This window comes from Colobus angolensis, unplaced genomic scaffold (assembly GCF_000951035.1).
Source record: "Colobus angolensis palliatus isolate OR3802 unplaced genomic scaffold, Cang.pa_1.0 Scaffold209, whole genome shotgun sequence".
Lineage (NCBI taxonomy): Eukaryota > Metazoa > Chordata > Mammalia > Primates > Cercopithecidae > Colobus > Colobus angolensis.
Window position 1 is genome coordinate 1,492,358 of NW_012115255.1, and position 21,655 is coordinate 1,514,012.

At 44.9% G+C, this 21,655-nt stretch overlaps 1 protein-coding gene across 3 annotated transcripts in view; it reads left to right on the forward strand.

The window, feature by feature from the left end:
- Positions 1–12,812, forward strand: part of WDR37 (WD repeat domain 37) — an 87,084-nt gene extending 74,272 nt beyond the window's left edge. For all 3 annotated transcript variants that reach the window (XM_011942290.1, XM_011942289.1, XM_011942288.1), the window contains 3 exons: positions 4,746–4,880; positions 5,729–5,843; positions 9,862–12,812. In XM_011942290.1, the coding sequence (XP_011797680.1) occupies positions 4,746–4,880; positions 5,729–5,843; positions 9,862–9,993 (382 nt within the window). In that variant the 3' untranslated portion in view covers positions 9,994–12,812. The remainder of the gene's footprint in view (positions 1–4,745; positions 4,881–5,728; positions 5,844–9,861) is intronic.
- The last annotated feature ends 8,843 nt before the right edge of the window (positions 12,813–21,655 follow it).

A 21,655-nucleotide genomic window follows, 5' to 3' on the forward strand; every position in this document is an offset into this window, starting at 1 on the left:
CCAGGATGGTCTCGATCTCCTGACCTCGTGATCCCCCCGTCTCGGCCTCCCAAAGTGCTGGGATTACAGGCTTGAGCCACCGCGCCCGGCCTTTCTCTCTTTCTTTTCTTTCTTTTTTTTTTTTTTGAGACGGAGTCTCGCTCTGTCGCGAGGTTGGAGTGCAGAGTCGCTCGGCTCACTGCATGGTCTGGATCTCCTGACCTCGTGATCCGCCCGTCTCAGCCTCCCAAAGTGCTGGGATTATAGGCTTGAGCCACCGCGCCCGGCCTATCTCTATTTTTGCCGAGAGGGGTTTGGAGAGTAGCATGGCCCCATGAGACTACTGAGGTGGAACTATGCATTAGCAGAGCTGACTTCTCCAGGGAACAGTTGAATTTGAAATTCTGAAAAAGAATCACGTGTGATACATACTTGATTTTTTGCTTTGATAGTTTTTTATTTTAAAGGTCCACTTTTTTGGGAGGTAGCCATCAAGGAGTATTTAGAAATGTGTCTTATTCTAATGTGACTTTTCCGTTTCTTGGTCAGTCCTCTGAGTTCGTCAAACGAATGCTTGTGTGAGTTCTTGAATTCTGAAAGATGTGGGTGATGAGAAAGGCCAGGATGGAACTTCAGAGACCCCGAGTGTGCATTTGGGCTGCCTGGCTGTGAAGGGAAGACCTGATTAATGTGTTAGGAGTTGGATTTCATGCAGATAGCTTGGAAATTGCAGGAAGGGCTCTGATGACTCTGAACACAACGCAGCTACCCCACATCTTCCCTTGCACTGTGAAGCGCCCTCTCTGAGGGGCCCCCGGGGGTCCTGGGCTGGCTTGTTGGGGTGTCCTTTGGTTCCCTAGAGCACTGTTTTAAAGTCAGGGTTGTTGGTGACACAGGTGGTGTACTTTCGTATCAGCACTGTAATAGAACAGTTGACCTGCCAAAATAATAAATTCACAGTGGTGCCTGTTTCACAGCTGTTCATTTTCAAAGATCTATTCTCAGTGCTTTGACTGAGAAGCCTGGGTTCCAAGGAAGGGACTGCCGTCCGCAGGCCTCCCCCTCGAGCACCCTTGCTCTCTGTGGACACACAGGCGTGCTCCCCAGAGGTGAACACATTACCTCGAGGAAGCTGCGTTTTAAAAATAGGAAAGGAAACGATCGTCAGTGTTTGATGTCGTGCCGGAAAAGCACTCCCATCAGCGCTTTGTGGCTCAGTGTTTTCCACATCGTGTCTTCTTTTCCTTAGCCGTGAAATTTCGGCAGATTGTTACGCAGAAGCGGTTCTGTGTCTCTGTGTGACTGCGAGACAGCTGTTGGTCCTAATGAGGATGCCAGCTTCGCGGCGTTTCCGCTGATGGAGACCCGCGGAGGGAGCGGAATGTTCCAGACCAGGCAGTGGTGTGCGGCGAGGAGGTGCCGCACTGTCAGCTGGAGGAGCACGCTCGACTGCCCCACACGACAAGATAAATGAGTTTGCCGGAGTTTGGCAGCGTCGGAACCATTTCCAGTGCACGGCCGTGCGCGCCAGCCTCCCCGTGGGACCTGTGGGCTGAGGGTGCCTTGGAAACTGCTGCCTCTCTGCCAGTTCTTTTTTCTTTTGATGGCCGACAATACTTGTCAGGATTGTGATTTATTAAAAACCTAATGTCTTTCAGCATTTCATTAACATGGGGTTAGGCGATCTTTTGTTGAGCCTTTTTTCCTATTAATTTAGCAGAATGTTCACTGAAATTTAACTTGGCCAAACCTCCTAAACACTCCAGTTCACAGAGAAGTCGGGGGCAGCTCTCCTCTTGCTCTTCCAGGCTCCCCCAGCAGTCGGAGTCCTCTAAGCCTCATTGTAACCTTCTCACTGAAGCAAGGCAGCGTCTGATTCATAGTCAAGCCCTCACGTTGTTCTTTATTTTTTTAGATGAAGAATCTGGAGGAGTTACTGGGTTGATTTTGCAGAGTTCTCTCTGCTCATGCTGCTGTAGTTACCTGTGCTGCTCTTGTTACCCGGGCTGCTCTTGTTACCCGTGCTGCTGTAGTTACCTGTGCTGCTCTTGTTACCCGGGCTGCTCTTGTTACCCGTGCTGCTATAGTTACCTGTGCTGCTCTTGTTATCCGGGCTGGGTGTTTGTTTGTGTCCTGCCCCGTGTGATGCCATGGTTTCCAGTCGGTCAGTTTCCCCCCAGGAGACGATGTTGGTTGTCACCCCTGGGGAGGGGCCTGCTCTAGTTTCTCGTGGACCTGGGCAGGGCGGCTGCTACATCCATAGGCCAGCATGCTGCACCACAGGGAAGGGCCCCGAGTGGGGGAATAAGTGTCAGCAAACCCACACCGCAGCTGTGGGCACCACGACCAGGCCTTTGAGAAGGCAGACGTGAAAACAGTCGCTGCCACATCATCCCGACTGTGTTCCGAGGCCTCAGTGTCAGAGCGTGTTGCCAGGTGGTGTTGACACTCCTTGATTCTTAGTAGCTTTGCTGTACTTTGATGTTATATTTTTAAAAACCTTGTCTTAATGCAGTGGAACTTAGACTTAATTAGAACTCAGCTCGTGTCCACTTAAATGAGGAGGATTTTCATAAATGGGCTTGGTGACTGGATGGTGCTCCTCTCATCCAGGGCCCCATAGAGCATGAAATCCCATGTCATGGTACAGCTTCAGTGGCTGGGACAACTGGCATTTAATTGGACTCCAGAGTTCCAAGCAATTTTTATGGACCGGACCTCGGTGAGGGTAGATGTGGAAACCAAGCTTTTGGTCCACGTAAATTAGTGATTTGTGATGACAAGAGGACACTTCCTTCATGGATAGGTGGAAATTCACATGCTTATCATCTTGTAGGTATCTCAGCCGCTTTAGTGAGGGGTGAGGTGGGTTTTGAGTCTCTATACAGAGTGAGTGACTCCAGTTTTTGTGCCCTGGGAGACAGTGTAGGGGTCAAGCCTGTGTCTTTCCGAGAAGGCGCTGCCCCTGCGTCTCAGAATCTGCCCACTGTGTCCTGAAGTCAGACCATGTCTTCCTGGGTGGGCCAGTCATGGGGGACTGGTGAGCACGCGGACCCACCCCAGCCCTGAGCCAGGCAGGACATGCAGCCCCTCTGGCTGCTGCTGAAGAGAGCTGTGGATCATGCCTGGATGGTGTGCCCTGAGCTCACAGGGAAAGTAAGGTTTTTATCACACTCATTTTACTGAACTTTGTCAGTGAGCAAAGAGGTGATTGAATTTTCTTCTTCAAATGTCGTTTTATTATTTGAGTCCTAAATACCTTCTGGCAAGTGCCAGAGACTTTCCTTTGATTGCTGGTTAAGGTAGTCGCCCCAGCCACCGCCAGCACAGCTTCAGCCAGTGAGGACATGGTTTCCTCTGCAGATTTTGCCTGGGTTTCTTCAGTGATTCTCAGTGCAATTCAAGTGATAACATACTTTGTTTATATGTTTAATCCAATTTTACCACTAGTAAGGGTATTTAATATACTTAGCACCATGTCATACACTGTTTTTTACATTTCAAGAGCAAAGTTGATGAAAGGGTTTAACACAAACTGATGAAACCTTTCTTCCTCATCTCTTCTTGTTTTTATGGTACTTTTCATCTTTAGGGTGTGTCTCCCATCTTAGCCGTTTCAGGGCCTCTTTGGTTCCTTGAGCCCCTCTCCCTGAAGGCCACATATTTCAACACATTTGAATTAAAAAGAAAATTGTTATTATTTTGGATTTATATAAGCAGGTTCCAAGAGTGGTTGTGATGTTGAATTTTTCTCCTCAAACTTTTTAAGATAAAAATTGTGTTTAAATATACGTAATATAAAACTTACTATTTTAACTGTTTTTATGTGTGTATTTCAGTGGCATTAAATTAGTTCACATTGTTGTACAACCACCAGCACTATTTCCCGTGCTTTTTCATGATCTCAGATGGAAACTCTGCACTCATGAAACTAGTCTTGCCTGTCCCCCAGACCCCGAGAACCTGTGTTCTACTTCTTGTGTCTATGAATTTGCCTAGTCCAGGGATCTTAGATGTGCCTGTGAAACTATTCATACCTGTGCCCCAGACCCCAAGAACCTCTGTTCCACTTCCTGTGTCTATGAATTTGCCTAGTCCAGGGATCTTAGATGAGGGGGATTCTTGAAAGTTCATTCATGTTGTAGCTTGTGTTAGAGTTTCTTTTTTACGACTGAATAATATTCCATTGTGTGTACATGCCGCATTAAATGCATCTGCTGATGGACATGTGGGTTGTTTGCATCTCTTTGGCCGTTGTCAGTAATGCTACTGTGAACGCTGGTGTGTGGGGCTTCTTGGCTGTTTGTATATCTTCTTTGGGAAAATGTTGATCCAAGTCCTTTGTCTGTGTTTGAATTGTTGAGTTGTCAGAATGTTTTTCTCTAACTCCTGTGTTATGATTACATTGATTGAGAGTTGTTGTTGGAATGGATCTTTTTAATTCTCTGCCATAGACCCAGATGTGTAGACATTTGGGCATGTTCTGTCCAACCCTACTTTCTGTAACCTCTCTTTGTTCCGTTGCCTGGAGATGTGGAATAGAGTAGAATGGACTGTGTGTTTCTAATCCACTGGGAAGAAATCAGGTGTCCTTTTCTTGCACTGGTGGAGAGGCTTTGGGAGGCGGGAGCAGTTTGCGGAGGAGACAGCTATGAGTTTGCGCTTCTCTGACCTCCTTCCCACCCACTTGGTCAGGGTTGTGTGTGGGGTGTGGTGTCGTGTCCTGCACCTGCTGTTGTGTCTGACCCTGTGCCCTCTGCTTGTAGCACTGTGACCTCTGCCGTGTTCACCGTGGGAGACAACGTGGTTTCAGGCAGCGATGACCGCACGGTGAAAGTCTGGGACTTGAAAAATATGAGATCCCCCATTGCAACTATTCGCACGGACTCTGCCATTAACAGGTAACGTCAAACTGTTGGTTAAGTAAGTGGCGTAGTCTGATGGGAAAGGGTTGATTGTGATTTCATGTTTTATTTGTGGAGGTTTAATTGATAGAACCCTGGGAACAATGGTTTAGGTTCCTTTGTCCTCTAATGCAGTTTCAGGATTCCATGAAAACTTAAACTAACTGAGCCTAAAACCAGGTAGGGTCAGTGAGATTTGTAAGAATGAGAATGACCCATTTGTGGCAGACGTGCAGGGCTTCCCTTGACTTCTTTTTTTTTTTTTTTGGAGACGGAGTCTAGCTCTGTCGCCCAGGCTGGAGTGCAGTGGTGCGATCTCGACTCACTGCAAGCTCCGCCTCCCGGGTTTACGCCATTCTCCTGCCTCAGCCTCCCGAGTAGCTGGGACTACAGGTGCCCGCCATCTCGCCCGGCTAGTTTTTTGTATTTTTTAGTAGAGACGGGGTTTCACCGTGTAGCTCAGGATGGTCTCGATCTCCTGACCTCGTGATCCACCCGTCTCGGCCTCCCAAAGTGCTGGGATTACAGGCTTGAGCCACCGCACCCGGCCCCTTCCCTTGACTTCTTGTGAGGGTTGGTCTTGTGTCTGGGTGGGTCTGGTTCTACCATTGAGCAGTGTGTGTGTGTGTATTGTGTGTATGTGCGTGGGGTCTGTGTGATCTTGTTGCTACGTGTGAGTAACTTGGTCTCTTTTGAACAGTGTAAGCAGGTCGCACACTCTGTGTGTTAATGTAGTTAGCCTTGAAATGTGAATAATATGGAACCTCCTGCCTCATTATCTGTAAATTCAAAAACTTAGAGTGTCACTGTTTTATACACAACCCACTTTTACCTCTTCTTTGCAGGATCAATGTATGTGTCGGCCAAAAAATCATAGCCCTCCCCCATGACAACCGACAAGTGAGACTGTTTGATATGTCAGGAGTGCGCCTGGCACGGCTTCCCCGGAGCAGCCGCCAGGTAACAGCACGGTCGGTGTGCATACGCAGGGCATGGTGGAGGAGGACGGGTAGAGATATTTTATATTCTTATTTTGTTACTAAGTCTTTGCATGCTAAGTTTTTGTTGGAAATACTTGAGCTGTATTTAGAGTTCATAAAATTTAAAGTTGAAGGAGTAGAGTTGTACACCCGAGTTATTCCACACCTACCTCAGTGTTCTTTTTTTTTTTTGAGATGGAGTTTTGCTCTTGTTGCCCAGGCTGGAGTGCGATGGCGTGATCTCACTGCAACCTCTGTCTCGCAGGTTCAAGCAATTCCTATGCCTCAGCTTCCCCAGTAGCTGAGATTACAGGCATGTGCCACCATGCTTGGCTAATTTTGTATTTTTAGTAGAGATGGGGTTTCTCCAAGTTGGTCAGGCTGGTCTGAAACTCCTGACCTCAGGTGATCTGCCTGCCTCAGCTTCCCAAAGTGCTAGGATTACAGGCATGAGCCACTGCACCCAGCCCAGTGTTCAGTTTTTAAGTTTAAAAATAAACAAAATATGCAGTTCCTCTGTTTCACAGCCATGAGGAATGAGCCCTTTGGTGCATGTGTTAGTGGTGGCAGCTCTGTAGAGAAGCAGTCTTAGATGTCTGCAGTTGTGTCTGTACAGGCTGGAAGTGTTGAGTGGGCATTGTGGCCAGGCAGAAGCCGGGTTGGTTGTAGATTGGGGGGTCTTTAAGGTGGGATCTCTTCCACCTCCAGCCAGAAAAACACGTTTCTGTGGCAGGCTGTTGCGACAGGAAAAAATCTATTTAAATGTCAGTTTCTTGTTAGTGAAGGGTTGCTCCTTGCTAACGTTGGAAGACAGCGGAGGGAGTTTCTTGCTATGTGCTGTTCAGCGCACCTGTCCTGGTTGCCTGGAAGGCGCAAAGAGAATCGAGACTCCACGGCACCGGCGCAGATGCAGAACACTGGGGTCCAGTGTTCAAATTCCCTCGCGACTCTGATGAGCTCTGCAGTCGGGCCTCGCTGTAGTGTGGGTGGCATTTGCTCTTGGCTCTCCCCTGGGAGGTCACAGGGGCAGCTGCGATGCACAGAAACTCCCCGTAGTCAAGGCAGCGTCTCCCCAGCATTGTGCGTAATGGAACCCCTCGTAGATGATCCCTCTTTCCTGTCTTTTGATCTTATTGGAGTACTGTCTGGATACCTGTGTGAGTAAATGGATTTGTTCCCCGAGGCTTCCTGTGGCTGCACGGGGCCGCACATGCCTGCAGGCCGCTCTGGTGGCCCCCTCAGTGCCTCTGTGGCTCAGTCTGGAGACCAGCTCGTGGCTCATGGGCCGCAGCTGCTCTGCGGGGTGTGAGCCTCAGAAACTGCAGGCAGGCTGGGTGATCCGGGAGGCACGTGCGAAAGTGGGGGCTCTCTCAGCGCAGCAACACCTTTTCTTCAAGTGGCACAGACTTTCTGGAAATGACGTTCACTGAGACTGGGTGAAGAGTTCCCTTCACAGCCTGAGTGCACTGTTTGAAGTTAATTATTGATGTTTTTACTCCTTGATACACATCAAAATAGTGGAGTAGAAAAATTTCATGAAATTAGAGTGACTAAAATATGCTTCACAACCCTTAACACAGCCATAAATTGCTTGTCCTGGGGAATCTTTTCATGTTTTGTTAACAGCTGAGTATCACTTATGTGTCCTCTCAGCTGCATCTTAGACATACTAGAATGTTGTCTTTTCAACATGCCTGTGTGAATTGTAAAATTTCTGTGCAGCATGTAAAGTTTGCATTTTGAAGCACAAATTCATGAGAACTATTTGTTTATGACTATGAATTATGACTTTATTACTTTGAGAGTATTTTCCCTCAGAGAAATGGAATTCTGAATGGTTCTTCGTGGCCCTAATTTTGTGTAGACAGTTTTCTTTTCAGTTATCTGTAAACATTCAACTTTGTTGACATTGTAGGATTCTGTTGTGCCTGGGTTTATTTCCTCCTAAAGTGGTATGTGAAATAGATTTATTTATTTTTTATTTTTTAATTATACTTTAAGTTCTAGGGTACATGTGCACAACGTGCAGGTTTGTTACATATGTATACATGTGCCATGTTGGTGTGCTGCACCCATCAACTTGTGAAATAGATTTATTTTTAAGATTAATGAATGTGATTTAACTTTATTTAGAACTTGTAACACCTCTTCAGATAAATAAATGTGGTTTTCAGTGTCGCAGAACCCTGCTGGAAATCACCAACTTACATTGTTCTTACGTCTTAAGCTGACCGAGTTGGAAGAGAGAAAACAAAACACTTATTTGAGCCTTTAAGTGGAGTGAAAGGAACTGATTGAAAATATTTCCCTGTAGTGCTGGAGTAAGTGTCACTTCCCAGCGTGAGTTTTGGGAAAGTGAGCTTGGTGGAGAGTCAGGAGGTCCAGGGTCAGGGTTCCTGTGAAGAGCAGGCTCATGGGGCGCGAGGGTCCCTGCGTGAGGGTCTCTGTGATGTGGAGGCTCACGGGGCGCGAGGGTCCCTATGAAGTGAGGGCTCATGGGGTGTGAGAGTCCCTGCATGAGGGCCTCTGTGAAGTGGAGGCTCACAGAGCGTGAGGGTCCCCGCGAAGTGGAGGCCCACGGGGCTCAAGGGTCCCCGTGAAGTGGAGGCCCACGGGGCCCCGTGCTGAGTGTCCTGGAGCAGCACATCATGTGCACTGGGGCTGCCACGATGGCATGGGACATCTTCGGGGTGCATCTGCGTCCTGGGTGGCAATGCTGTGGGCGCACGAGAGATGGAAATCCCATGGGAGCTCTGCTGGCGGTGAAAGCCTGGCTGGCTTTCTTCTGGAAGCTCTTTGTCTTTGGCACTTCTGCAGCAAATGCCTTGAATTTCACTGTGAAGAGCTCTTGCCCACAGCCTTGGTTTTACTGCCAGTTAATGGGTGCATTGCTGCTTCCTTTTTTGTGCCTTTTGTAACCCTTTGTTATGTGGTCTTTCTTACAATTGTTTTATTTTTCTGGCCTTTTGTGTTTCTCTCTCCAGATGTATAAATAGCTATTGTGGTTCTCTCTCCAGATGTATAAATAGCATATTTATATGTGAATATTTTACAGGAAAATTTTATGCCATTCTTTAGGTGTTTCTTAATCTGTCAGCTTTACTTAATACTGACTCACTCTTGTACCTTATGCTGTAATAGCAACGTATCAGAGCTGTTGTGTAATTTAGAAAATGCAGATGGGTCCTAAGGCACTGCTTACAGACATTCTAAGTGTTGGCTAAGAGCCTGCATCTGCTACCTACATATACACCGATATGCTATTGCTGTGTCACATATTTTGCAGTAACTTTTCCAACATGCTGATATTTAAGTGGACTTGCTGAAGATGGCAGGAATCTACCTAAAAGGCCATTTATTTATCCTTGTTTTATATGACACCAAATGTATTTTTCCAGTTCCTTTATTACTGAAGCCAGTTATTTGTTAAAATCCTATTTGAAGTATTTGAGTGAATATCATTTAATTTACCCCTAAATATCTCCTAGCTTCATTTATTCAAAATTTTCACATTGATCATTTGTTTTTTTTTTTGTGACTGTAGTCTTACTCATTTTCTTAAGGAAGGAGTCATACAGTGCTTTTGGGGCGGGTTCCACCAACCCTTGTGCTCACTGGCGTCTTGGCCTCACTCGTCCCGGCCTGGCTGCACGTCCTGGTGGCTCTGCCGGGCTTGGCGATCCGTGCTCGGCGGTCAGTGCTCGGTGGTCCGTGCTTGGCAGTCCGTGCTCTGTGATCCATGGGGTGCTCGGTGGTCTGTGCTCGGCAGCAGTTGGTGCTCGGCGGTCCATGATCCATGGTCCATGCTCGGTGGTCCATGATCCATGGTCCATGCTTGGCAGTCCCTACTCGGCGGCCCTTGGGACTAATCCTGGGCACCATGTTGTTTTCTTGTAACTTTCTTACTTTGAGTGATGTGGTTATTCATTTCGCTGAGGTCTTATAAATCTTACTTTCGGGAATAATGCGCTGATTTTGGTTTGTTTGATCGTCACTAGGGCCACAGGAGAATGGTGTGCTGCTCGGCATGGAGTGAAGACCACCCCGTGTGCAATCTGTTCACCTGTGGGTTTGACCGGCAAGCCATTGGTTGGAACATCAACATCCCTGCATTGCTACAAGAAAAATAAGGACACCGGCAGTCCTTGGTTTCACTCTTTGCCAGCACAGACCTTTGATGGGTGCGGGCTTTTCTGCATATTAATCAGCCATTTTTGTGAGATTTGACCCTGGGAAGGGTGCTTTGTATATGTTCTTTTCACATAGTGCCCAGCTTGCATGAAATGTACAGAGAAATATGTGGTCGTATTTTTTACTTTTGTCTTGTATATGTGTGTGTATTGGGTCCTCTGGGCAGTAGAGGCGAAGCTCACCTCCCATGTAGCACATGAAATGCTTGTGAGTTGTTGACATTGAACAGGTGAACAGTAGGGCATTACATTTGTGTGAATGAAATGTGAACCTCTGTATTACGTTGCGGCGTCGGCGGTCCTGCGTTCCCTGAAGTAACTGTATGTATCTGCCGGTGCTGGGAAGACTGTGGGGCTCCCTGTGTTGGCTGGTGACCAGCAGGATCGCTCCGGGATTTTGTGTTTACCTCGCGTGAAGTTCAGCACGTGCTATCGTGTAGTCAGCTTCCACTCTGATTTCTGTTACAGTTCTGCAAAGGTAACCTGGAGTTTAGAAGTTAAAAAAAAGCATGGGATGTTGGATTTGCACCATTTGGAGTTTCTTTAGGAAAGAAAAGTTTTCTGCTTTTTTATAGAAAATCATTTCAATCTCCTGAGCTCTCATCATAGCAAATTTTGAAATAGGATTCTAATCACCGATTTCAAATATTAAGCAAAATGTAAAGCACTTTAATTTATAGCTATGGTTATAAACAGGCTTTAGATGTTTCAAATGACTTGTCCATTGAATGTGACTTGACCTTGATAAGAGGCCCTGCCGCCTGCACACAGAGCCCAGTTAATTCTCTGCACCTCGGTCGTGTGCTTCCAAATGGGCTCACTCCCGTGGTGGTGTTTGAGAGCCAACAACACTACCTCAGAGACGGGTCTTTGGGAAACTTTGGGTCTCACTGTTGCCTGGCTGGAGCACTTTGGTTTATAGCTGGAATACTGAGTTCCGTTCAGAAGGCAGGAAAGACAGTCACACCGACGTGTCCTGAAGGTGTAGGCTCTCCACTTAGGCGCACAAGCTGATGGCCACAGCCAGCAGGCCCCGGTGACGAGACAATTCCAGCCCCCGTGGTGGGGACGCCTCTCAGTGCCAGTCCCGCTACTGCTGAGGTAGCCTGGTGTTCTTGCCTTCTTGGAAATTACTGCTCACTTGGTATCTGTACGTTAATGTTTCTTGCTGAGTTACGGTTTTGATAAAGAGGCTCTCATTTCTTGCCTCTTGTATTTTCAGTCCTTTCAATACATCTACCTGGAGGCTCACCACTTGGAGAGACACAGGAAGGTAATATTTACAGCTGTCATGTGACACCCCAGGGTCTTTGTGTTTTGCCCCGTTTTACGGTGAGGTAGGAGGGAACCCGTCTGGTGACTGGTAGATGCAGGTGCATTAGGACGTGGGACTTTTGGACCCATCATTTGGTGCAGCTCGCCAGGGCTGAGAGGCACCTCCCTACTTGGGTCTTCAGGAGCTGGCCCAAGGAACTTTGAATCTAAGTCATCTAGAATGACTCTGAAATGACTGACAGCCCGGGGTCCAAGAATAACTGATAACGACCTCAGATGGATCTGACGTGGCTGAGGGACAAACAGCAAATATTTCAGTCATTTGATTTTACAGATAAAAAATGTGTTGTGTTTTTGTCCGACATTGTTTCCTGACTGCACTCTTCTGAGAATGGAGCCTACCTGGTCCCTCTGGTTGATTGGACTCTCGGGTTTCAGCTCCTGCTGTCCTGAGCGAACTTGCCTGATGCAGGGCTGTGCTGTGTCCAGATGTTGCTGGGGCCTCGCTTTTTCTCTTGGCCGGAGGTCTAATTCCCAGAGCCTCCCGCACTGCACATGCAAAGGTCTGAGCCCAGGGCAGCTTCTGGGGCCACTGCACAGGCCGCCTGCTTGGGTTCCTCGGGGTTTAATTTGAAAGTCTGGGTGTTTTAGGATGATGGTTAGGAACATTGAAAAATGGCTGCAAATAGCCAAATCCAGATCTCTGCCAGATTAAACATTTTTGAGGCTTTTAAAAATCAATATTCCTAGTGGTCATTGAGTTCCAGGTACACTGATGCCCTTCACTGCCACAGCTGCTCATCTTCTCCAGCGAACTGGAGGGACCTCAGAAACTGGATTCCTGCACGTCCTTCGGGGCGCAGCCCTGCGGTGCTCAGGCACAGCTCTCAGGAGTGGGGGCGCCTTGCTGTTCGCTGCTGTGTCATCTTCTAATGTGAGCTCATCCACTGCTGCTTCAGCGTGTTAATCAGGAGTCACAGACAAGATCGGGGATGGTGCGTGTGGGTGCACGTGTGTGTGGCTAAATTAAGCCATACTGTCAACCACATGTGGTCTCATGTGAAACAGTGTTTGGAAGTGGGAACAGTTTTGTCCTGTATGCTGATGTGTCCAGAATTTCATTTAATGATAGACAGAAAATGGGTGGTTACTGAAAAGTGTGTATCGATACAGAATTTCTTAACAGCCATGCTGTTGGGCAAAGCAACTGTTTTTCAACCACTGCTCATCAGTTTCGGAAGAGACAAAAACTCTGTACATATTTTGGAATCTGAAGAATCCTATATAAATCATTTGTTACTTAAATCTGTGAAAAACATGTTTCTTTGGAGGAAAATGTATGCATTTATAAGTGTTCTGTGGAATCAGTTTTTATTGTATTGATATAATTGTCTCTAAGTGTTGAGTGTCTTCATTGCAATATGAAATTCATTAAAGTGTCCATGTTCCATAATTATTATTATAAAAGCTTTGTGTTATTGGGAGTCTTTTATTATTTTTACAGTTTTTCATGTTTTGCTTTGGTGAAACATTGTGAATGACTATATAAACATCATGGTGACCTAGAAATTGAACAAATATAATACTGGTCACTCGAAAAATTTTTAGGCTTAAAAAATCAGTTGTGTTTTCTATCTATCTCTTATGTTAACATTCAACAATACATAATTATGCTGCTTCATCCCTCATCAGGACCCTGAAAACTTCCAAAAGGGTTAACAGCTTGACACAATTTTTGGTAAAGTTCCTCAGTATAATAAAATGTTCATACTGTTCTCATTGCAGTAAGCTTGTTTGAAAGTTAAAACAACAACAACAACAAAAAACAGTTACAGAAAGTAGGTACCATTTTCTGTGGGAGAATGCAAACCGGATTGGGAGTGGCTCCTGGAGGCTCCTGGTGCATAGCCATGTCCGACCCACACGTGGAGGCGGAGACTGTGGCTGAGGCCATGCCTGAAGCTGAGGCCGAGGCTGAGACCAGGGCTGGTGCTGTGGCTGTGGCTGAGGCTGAGGCCTAGGCTGGGCCTGGGGCTGGGGCTGAGGCTGAGGCGGAGGCCTTGGCTGAGGCTTTGGCCGAGGCTGAGACCAGGGCTGTGGCTGTGGTGGTGGCCATGGCTGAGGCTGTGCTGAGGCTGTGGCTGAGACTGCTGTGGTCTCAGCAGGTGGAGAGTCTGGGAGGGGTTCTTGCTTGAGCAGAGAGTGGCTCCTTCACACTGGCAAGGCCACTGCCTAAGCTGCATTAGTGCTGGGAGTATCTTCACACCCAGAAAGGCAGACCATTTCTCCACTGGTTACTTAACTTTCCCACCTTCCTCCTTAAATAGCCTGTGATTATTGTCTAAATTTCATAATGTTACATCTTCAGTGAATTTAAAAGTTCATGCTCTATTAATATCAAGAATCCTGATAGAAACGCTTACACATTGCTGTGAGTTCACCAAAACGCCAGGGCACTGGTCTCCCTTACTATCCATAGGTTTACTGTTTTTCCCTAATAATAAGAATTTTAAAAATTATGCTAAAATTTGGGAACACCTGAATTTATTATATGTAACATATACAGTTCATCTTATAGTGGGAAAAAGCTGAAAATGAAGTTAGCTAAAAGTCTTGTGTGACTTTATTTTATTAAAAAAATTTTTTTTTTGAGATGGTGTCTCACTGTGTTGTCTAGGCTGGTCTCAAACTTCTAAGCTCAAGCAGTTGCTCACCTTTGCCTCCCAAAGTGCTAGGATTACAGGCTTGAGCCACCACGCCTGGCCAAAAGTCTTACGTAATGTAAAATTAATTTTAGTAGAATATCTTTTATTAAGCAGCTTTTGGTCAAAATGAAAATGAATTAAGCAGGTCTTTGGAGACGCAGGAGCTCTGTGTGGAAGCCAAGCGAGAGTTTCCTGAGGCCTCTTGGTTTGTGGGCCGAGTGGAGAATGGTGAGGAACTGCTTTGGGTATCTGGTCAAGGAGGCTTCTCTGAGGTTGGTCAAGGCATCAGGAAGTGGCGGGGAGAGTTCCCAGTGAGCAGAGCGCCATATGCAAAAACAAGGTGAGCTTGGGACACTTCAGGTGCCCAGCTCACGGTGTGACCAGAGTGTCAGTGAAAGGTGGTGGCCCCGGGGGGCTGGAGTGACTTGCAGGTACCGTCTCACCCAGAAGCTCTGGGGAAGCTCTGGATTTCATCCTGTGCACCTGAAAGGGTGAAGATCAGAAGTGAGGAGACTGCCCAGTCATCCAGGTGAAGGATGTTGGCTGCCCGGGCTGTGTTGTTGGCAGTAGGATGGAGAAAGAGGATGGATTGAGATGTAAGGGTTAGAACAGGCAGTTCTTGCTGGAAAGAAGTGTTCTTCATTCTATAGTTCAGAATACATCTAGGAAAGGTATTGATTGTGCAGGCATTTCTTAGTGTACTCAAAAGATGTTTTAAGCACCGACAACCTAAAATATATGATCAGGATTTTCCCCTAAAAGGGTTGATGATGAGTTAGGAAATGTCCGTCACAACTTAGAGACATTGTTATCTTAGCTAAGTTCATCTGTCACCCGTGCTGATGAGCACCTTGCCCCCCCACCACTCCACAGACTCTGCCTCCCTCTCACCTGGGTACCACATCTGCCTCCCACATGGATGCTGTTGGAGTGGTCATGCCCTGGTACCTGACACCCTGTCTAGGCATGATTGATTGGGGGTGGGGAGGGTCTCAGGCCTTTGGACTTGGCCTGAAACACCACCAGCAGCTCTCTTGGGCCTGTAGTTTGCAGATGACAGACTGCAGGACTTGTCAGCCTCCATAACCACATGAGCCAGTCCCTTATCACAAGTCTTTGTGTATCTATATACATCCTATTGGTTCTGCTTCTCTGGAAAACCCTAATACAGTGACCTATTTAGTTAATGGTTCTAGTACTGTTTGTTATCCACATGAAATGAAATAATCTATTTGGAGCCCTACCTCACACCAAACAAAAATCAATTCCAGCATTAACTGTTAAATTTTAAAGGAGAAATCAAAATTAATTTTTTTAATAATTTGAGATTTATTAAAGTTCTTTAAAAATGCATTAAGCATACTAGAAAAGATGGATGAATTTGACTACATTAAAATTAAAAGATTCTATTCATGTAAGACACCTTTAAGGTGAAATGATAAACCACAAGTGGTAGTTGCAACATATAATTCACAAAGGACTACTATCCAGGATAGTGAACAAAAGATTTTGTATGTCTATAGGAGAATTGGAAATTGAACAGCAGACCTGAATAGGTATGTCACAAAAGAGAAAATATGAGTAGCCAATAGCAAAATATAGAAATTGAGAACATGAAAATTAAGGCCAAAATGAAATGCCATTTCACAGTCAGATTGGAGGGAAAAATCTGTGGAGCACATATAGACTACTAGAACTTTGCACCCTGTTGGTTGGGGCCTAAAATAGTACAGCAACTTTGGAAACACAGCAAGTCTGGCTATGTGCATACCTCCGTGCCCAGCACACTAGGTGTGTGTTTAGAACACAGTTGATTACGCTGTAATGTCTAGAGTATTTACATTAGAATCATCTTGAGTGTTTGTTAAAATGGAGACTTCTGGGTCTCCAGAAGCTACTGACTCAGAATCTCTGCGGAAGGGTGACCTGCCTTTTATAATAAACATGCTCTCATGTGGGATTCTACTGTCCAGTTTGAGAACCACTGTTCTAAAGAACTTGCACATGTGCTGGGGGACTGCAGGGTGTTAGCACCAAACTAGAAACAACCCAAATGTATCCACGGGTAAACTGGCAAATCTACACAGAGGTAGCACAGAGCGGTAAAATTGGAGACCACCACGCTACATGCAATCCTTGATCTTAGGAACATAATTTGGAATGAAATCATAGGCACTGAAGACCACAGACATATGAAACCATTTTCATAAAGTACAAAAACAAACCAAACCACATCTGCCTGTCCATCTATCTAATCCGTGGTCACATATTTTGGGGGCAGAGGGTGGGACTGGGAAGAGCTCAGAATTGGCAGTGTTTGGTTCTTAATTTGGATGGTGGGAACATGTCTTTTTTTTTTTTTTTTTTGAGACAGTGTCTCACTGTGTCACCAGGCTGGAGTGCACCAGCTCAATGACGGCTCACTGCAGCCTTGACTTCCTGGGTTCAATTGATCCTCCCACATCAGCCTCCTTAGTAGCTGGAACTACAGATGCATGCCACCACACCTGGGTAATTTTTGTATGTTTTTGTAGAGACAGGGTTTTGCCATGTTGCTCAGGCTGGTCTTGAACTCCTGGGCTCAAGCAATCTGGGTATTCATACTTTATAATACTTTAAAATTAGAAGGAATTTTTTATACTTCAGTGTACCTAATATTATGTAATTAAAAGAGTAATATAAGAAATTCTAAAGAGAAAGTATGTGTTATTCCAAAGATGGATAAAGTGAGTGCTGATAAGATGGGGGATTTATACCAATATTTTTTGATAGCATCAGTTTTAAACTCATCATTGAAGAGCCATATTTTATTCACTTCACATATTAGTACTTTTTCCATTTACAAACATGTAGTTTTATTCTAAACTGATTTTCAGGCAGTGTGCACATTTCATAGGAGGAAACACAAAACCAATTTTGCTCCAAGATAATGTTCTTGAGAAAATGGTCACTGAGGAAGTTGTTGAAAGGCAGTGTGTTACACTGTGTCAAAACTGGGCTGCTTTCAAATACATTTTAGAAATCCCAGCTTTAAAGTAGGAAATGTAATAAGGATTTCATTTGCCAGGTGTGATCATAAAACAATAAAAGTAGTTTTCTAATGTTGCTCATAAACTGGGACTGAAAATCATTTCAAATCCAGGAGACAGTCCAAAAATGGTTATTGAGCAATGGCCACATATTGGAATAAAAATTTTTATTCTCAGTCTGTGTTTTGGGGAAACAGCATTTCATTGCATAGGTGGATAAGTTCTAGAATATTGGCTAAACATATAATCATTTTCTAAAATGCATATGCATTGTAAAAGTTTTCTAGCTCCTGAAGTATTATGGAGTTTTCTAGCTCCATAATATAAAAATGTTCTACTGATAAACTTTATTTTCTTTCTTTTTCAGTAATAAAATTAATTGTATATGTTCTCTAACCACTCCCTGTCAGAAGGAGCTAATTTTAGTTTTCCTCTTTTGAAACAGCTTTATTCTGGTATTCTGGTGTAACAGACAACACGCCAGTCATATTTAAGGTGTAAAAACGACAGGCATTTACCATGAAATCATCCCCACAATCGAAATCATGCACAATCCCCCAAGAAAGTCACCCAGGCCCTTCCGTGTTCCCTGCACTGCCCCTCCTCACCCCCACTCCACCCTTGGGGAAACACTGGTCTACTTTCTGTCACTAGAGATTAATTTGCATTTTCTATAATTTTGTATAAATGCAGTTATACAGTATGTATTTTTTATTTCTTTCACTCAGAAAAATTATTTTGAAAGATTAATTTTATTGCATATCCCAATCTATTTCTTCTCATTGCGAGTAGGATTTTGTTGTGTGGATAAACCAAATTCATCTGTTTACCTGCCGATGAACATTCAGATTGTTTCCAGTTTTTGGCTATTTCAAATAAAGCTGGTATGAACACTTGCGTACAAGTCTCTGTGCTGACATGTTTTCATTCTCCTGGGTGAATTCCTGTAAATGCTGATTTTTAACTCTGAGAGCCTGCCATACCTTTCCCAATGTGACTGTTCTGGAGACCTCTGGTTTCCATTCCAACATGTAAAAGAGCTTGGAAGTCATTTCTCTCTCCCTCACCATAAAAAGGCAAAAAACAGAAAACAGTGATTTTTCTTAGATCACAGCAGAGATTTGTGGTCACAGGGCAAACTGCTGACCCCAAAACTGGAGAAACAGGCAGATACAGAGAACTGTGGTCTCCGGAAGAGCAGCTGCTGGAGCCAGAAATGGGTAGGAACCCCACATAGGGCCATGGAGGCATCGATGGAGGCTGGGGCTGGCTGTGGAGCGAGGGCTCCCTGATTTCTGGTCTGCTGGCTGCCTCAGTTTCATGGGTTCTACTTCCAGGAGCACCACCAAGTTCCTATGGTGCAAACGGGAGAAGGATCCCCTCCAGTGTGGCGAGGGGAGGGAAGATGACTGAATTCAGCCAGAGCTTTCTCCCTACACACCCCACTCTGCAAGGGCAAGGCCTTCACCAGCACATCTGACTTGTGGGGAGGGAAAATCACTTGGCTCCAGCCTCTTAGCCTTCCTGTCTCAGGGGGGCAGTACCTTGAGAATCATTTGTGAAGGTCACAGATGCAGTGTGCAGGCCCCCTGAAAACATGAGACCAAATCATGGGGCTGCAGACCCCTCTCCTCCCACTCCCCTCCCCTGCCCTCCCCTTTCCTTCTGCTGCTCTCCCCTTTCCTTCCCTTCCCTCCCCTTCCCCTTCCCTCCCCTCCCCTCTTCCACCTGGCCTCACAACTACAGAGCTCCTGAATAAGGACAACCAAGGGGGCCACAGCTCTGACTCTACTTAAGAAGGAGTTTCAGGGGAAATCAAGACAGTAGGGGAGACAAAAGCAAAGACACCAGAAGAGACTGCAGCCTCTGATTCTTGCAGCTACAGCAGATAATGAGCCCAGCCTTCTTCCTAGACAGAGGCATAAAACCTCACACCAAAGGTCTGCTTACCTCAGTGCCTTCTGCTGAATACATCATGTTTGGCTTTCAGCTGAAGATGAGAAGGCATGCCAAAAGTCAAAACACAATCTGAAGAGACAAAATATCAGACCAGACTCAGATATGGCAGAGACACTGGAATTAGCAGACACGAATTTAAAAACACCTGTGATGAGTATGCCACGGGCTCAAGTGGGAAAAGTGAACAAAAGGCAAGAACAGTTGGGTAATGTAGGCAGAGAAATGGAAATCCTAAGAATAAAAAGAAATACTAGAAATAAAAAACATTGTAACAGAAATGGAGAATGCTTTTGATTGGCTCTTAGCAGACTACACATGACTGAGAAAAGCATCAGTGAACTTCAAGACATGTCAATAGAAACCACTCAAACTGAAGAGCAAAGTGAAAAAAGAATGAAAAGGGCAGAATGGTATCAAAGATTTGTGGCACAATCACAAATGATATAATATGTGTGTTTGGGAATACCAGGAAGAGAAAGAGAAAGGATGAGGAGAGAGATGTAAAGTAATAGCTGAAAACTTTCCAAAATTAATAGGAAAAACCAGACTACAAATCAAGAAAGCTCAGGGAATAAATACCAAATGGATAAATAACAAGAGACTTGATCAACACTTAGGCGCATTATATTCAAACTGCAGAAAACCAAAGACAAAAAGAAAATCTTGAAAGAAGTCAGGGCAAAAACACTTTATCTATGGAGGAATATTATCTATGAATATTATCTATATTATCTATGAACGATAATAATGATGACATCAGATGTCAGGAACCAATGCAACTAAGAAGAGAATGGAGTGAAAAAAAAAAAGGTTTTAAACTATAAGTTAAATGTATTAGATATGAGGATATTCAGGTTATCAATTTCTACTTGAATTAAAAATTGACAGCTTATGTTTTTCAAGGAATTCCTTCATTGCACCTAAGCTATTGAATTTATTGGCATAAAATTGTTCATATTATTCCCTTCTTACCCTTTAATATCTGTGGAATCTATAATAATGTCACCTCTCTCATTCCTGATATTGGTAACTATGTCTTCCTTTATTTCCTGATTAATCTGGCTGAAGGTCTATAAATTTTATTGGTATTCTTAATGAACAAAATGTTGATTTATTGATTTTTCTATTTCATTTGGTATTTTATTGTTTTCTTCTCTGATTTTTATTATTTCCTTTCTTCTCATTACTTTTGAGTTTACTTTGTTCATCTTTTTTCACTTAAGGTGGAAGCTGAGGTCTTTGATTTAAATCGAAGTTAGAAAATTACATTCCGTAGTATCTAACTGCATAGATGAAAACTTTTAAAATAGGTAACACGTTGTGGGGTTTTTTTTTTTTTGGTTGTTGTTATTATTGCTATTGTTTTTAAGTGAAAACATTTTATTAGGAAAAGTAAAGTCACAAAAACATAAAAGTCATCTTAACCAGAATGAAACCATGTTTCATAGCCCTTTATCTTTATGAAACATTGCACAGTTACTTTACAGTTATTTTCTCTTTTCTCGAGAATGGAATGTGTATTTTTCAAATGTAAAATTAAACTTAGAACATCATAATCTGGAGTGGTTGAAATGTGCCTCTATTTGGAAAATGCATGGGGATTATTAATTATCCTAATTCAACGCCATCAGATGCAGCCGTGTGTGCTCAGACAGCTCCTATGTCAGGCTTCCCTTTTCCAGCCCATTTGAAAAAAGAGAACAGGGCTGGGTGGTGCAGGGCTTGGTACCTTTCCATGAGGCCAGGGTGTCCGGGTGGCAAGGCTCTTAGCAAACCTCTCCTCCCAGCCACGACAGATTTTCTTCTCTTTCCTGCCTTTCTGCTGCTGCTGTCTGTCCCAGGTCACATGCTATCCTCAGCAACGGAATCATTTAATGACGCTCCCAGCCTCTGGCTTTACCCTCTCTCCTTGTAGATAAGTTTGTTTATGAAAGGTGTTATTTTCTGACCCACAGCTGAAATGTCTTGAGGGACTGATTAATGATATTCCTAGCCCAAACTAAAACAGGCTGAAGCAGTGTCGTGCTTCCATTTCTTTTCTTTTCATTTTTTGGCTGAAGTCGTTGTTACTTTTGGCTTCACTCCATGGTTTTGCAGCATCTTTGGAAGTCACGTGTGGACTTGAGCGCACTCTGAACAAGGGAGGACCACACTGCTGCCCTTCCTGGGTTAGGCCCCTGCAGCAGCCCTGACGGGATCTCCGGTTCCCGCGTGGCTACCTCAGGGAAGGGTGAAATGCCGACCATGGCGGACACAGCAGGCCTGCAGTAGAGATTGCCCAGGAATCGTCAGTATCCCCTGCAAGGAACTCACTCCGTGTTTGACATATTTAGGAAGCAGTATGTATTTCCCGTTAATTTTCTAGTTCGCGGTTATGTTCTGTATTTCAGAGATTTTCAAATGTGCCGGCAAAGAGGAGCCCCTCAATATTGCGTCCAAGTAACCACTGCCTGTGGGATGAAGAACCCATTTAAAATGGTGTCTCTTCCAGCAGCTCTGTAAATGACTGCATGCCCTGGAGAGTGGGTTCAACTCTGTCAGAAAACAGTGCATGACTAGGGCTGCCCTCCTGACTGAGGAACCGGAGGGGCCCGGGCGGTTCTCCTGAGTGAGGGACCGGAGGGGCCCGGGCGG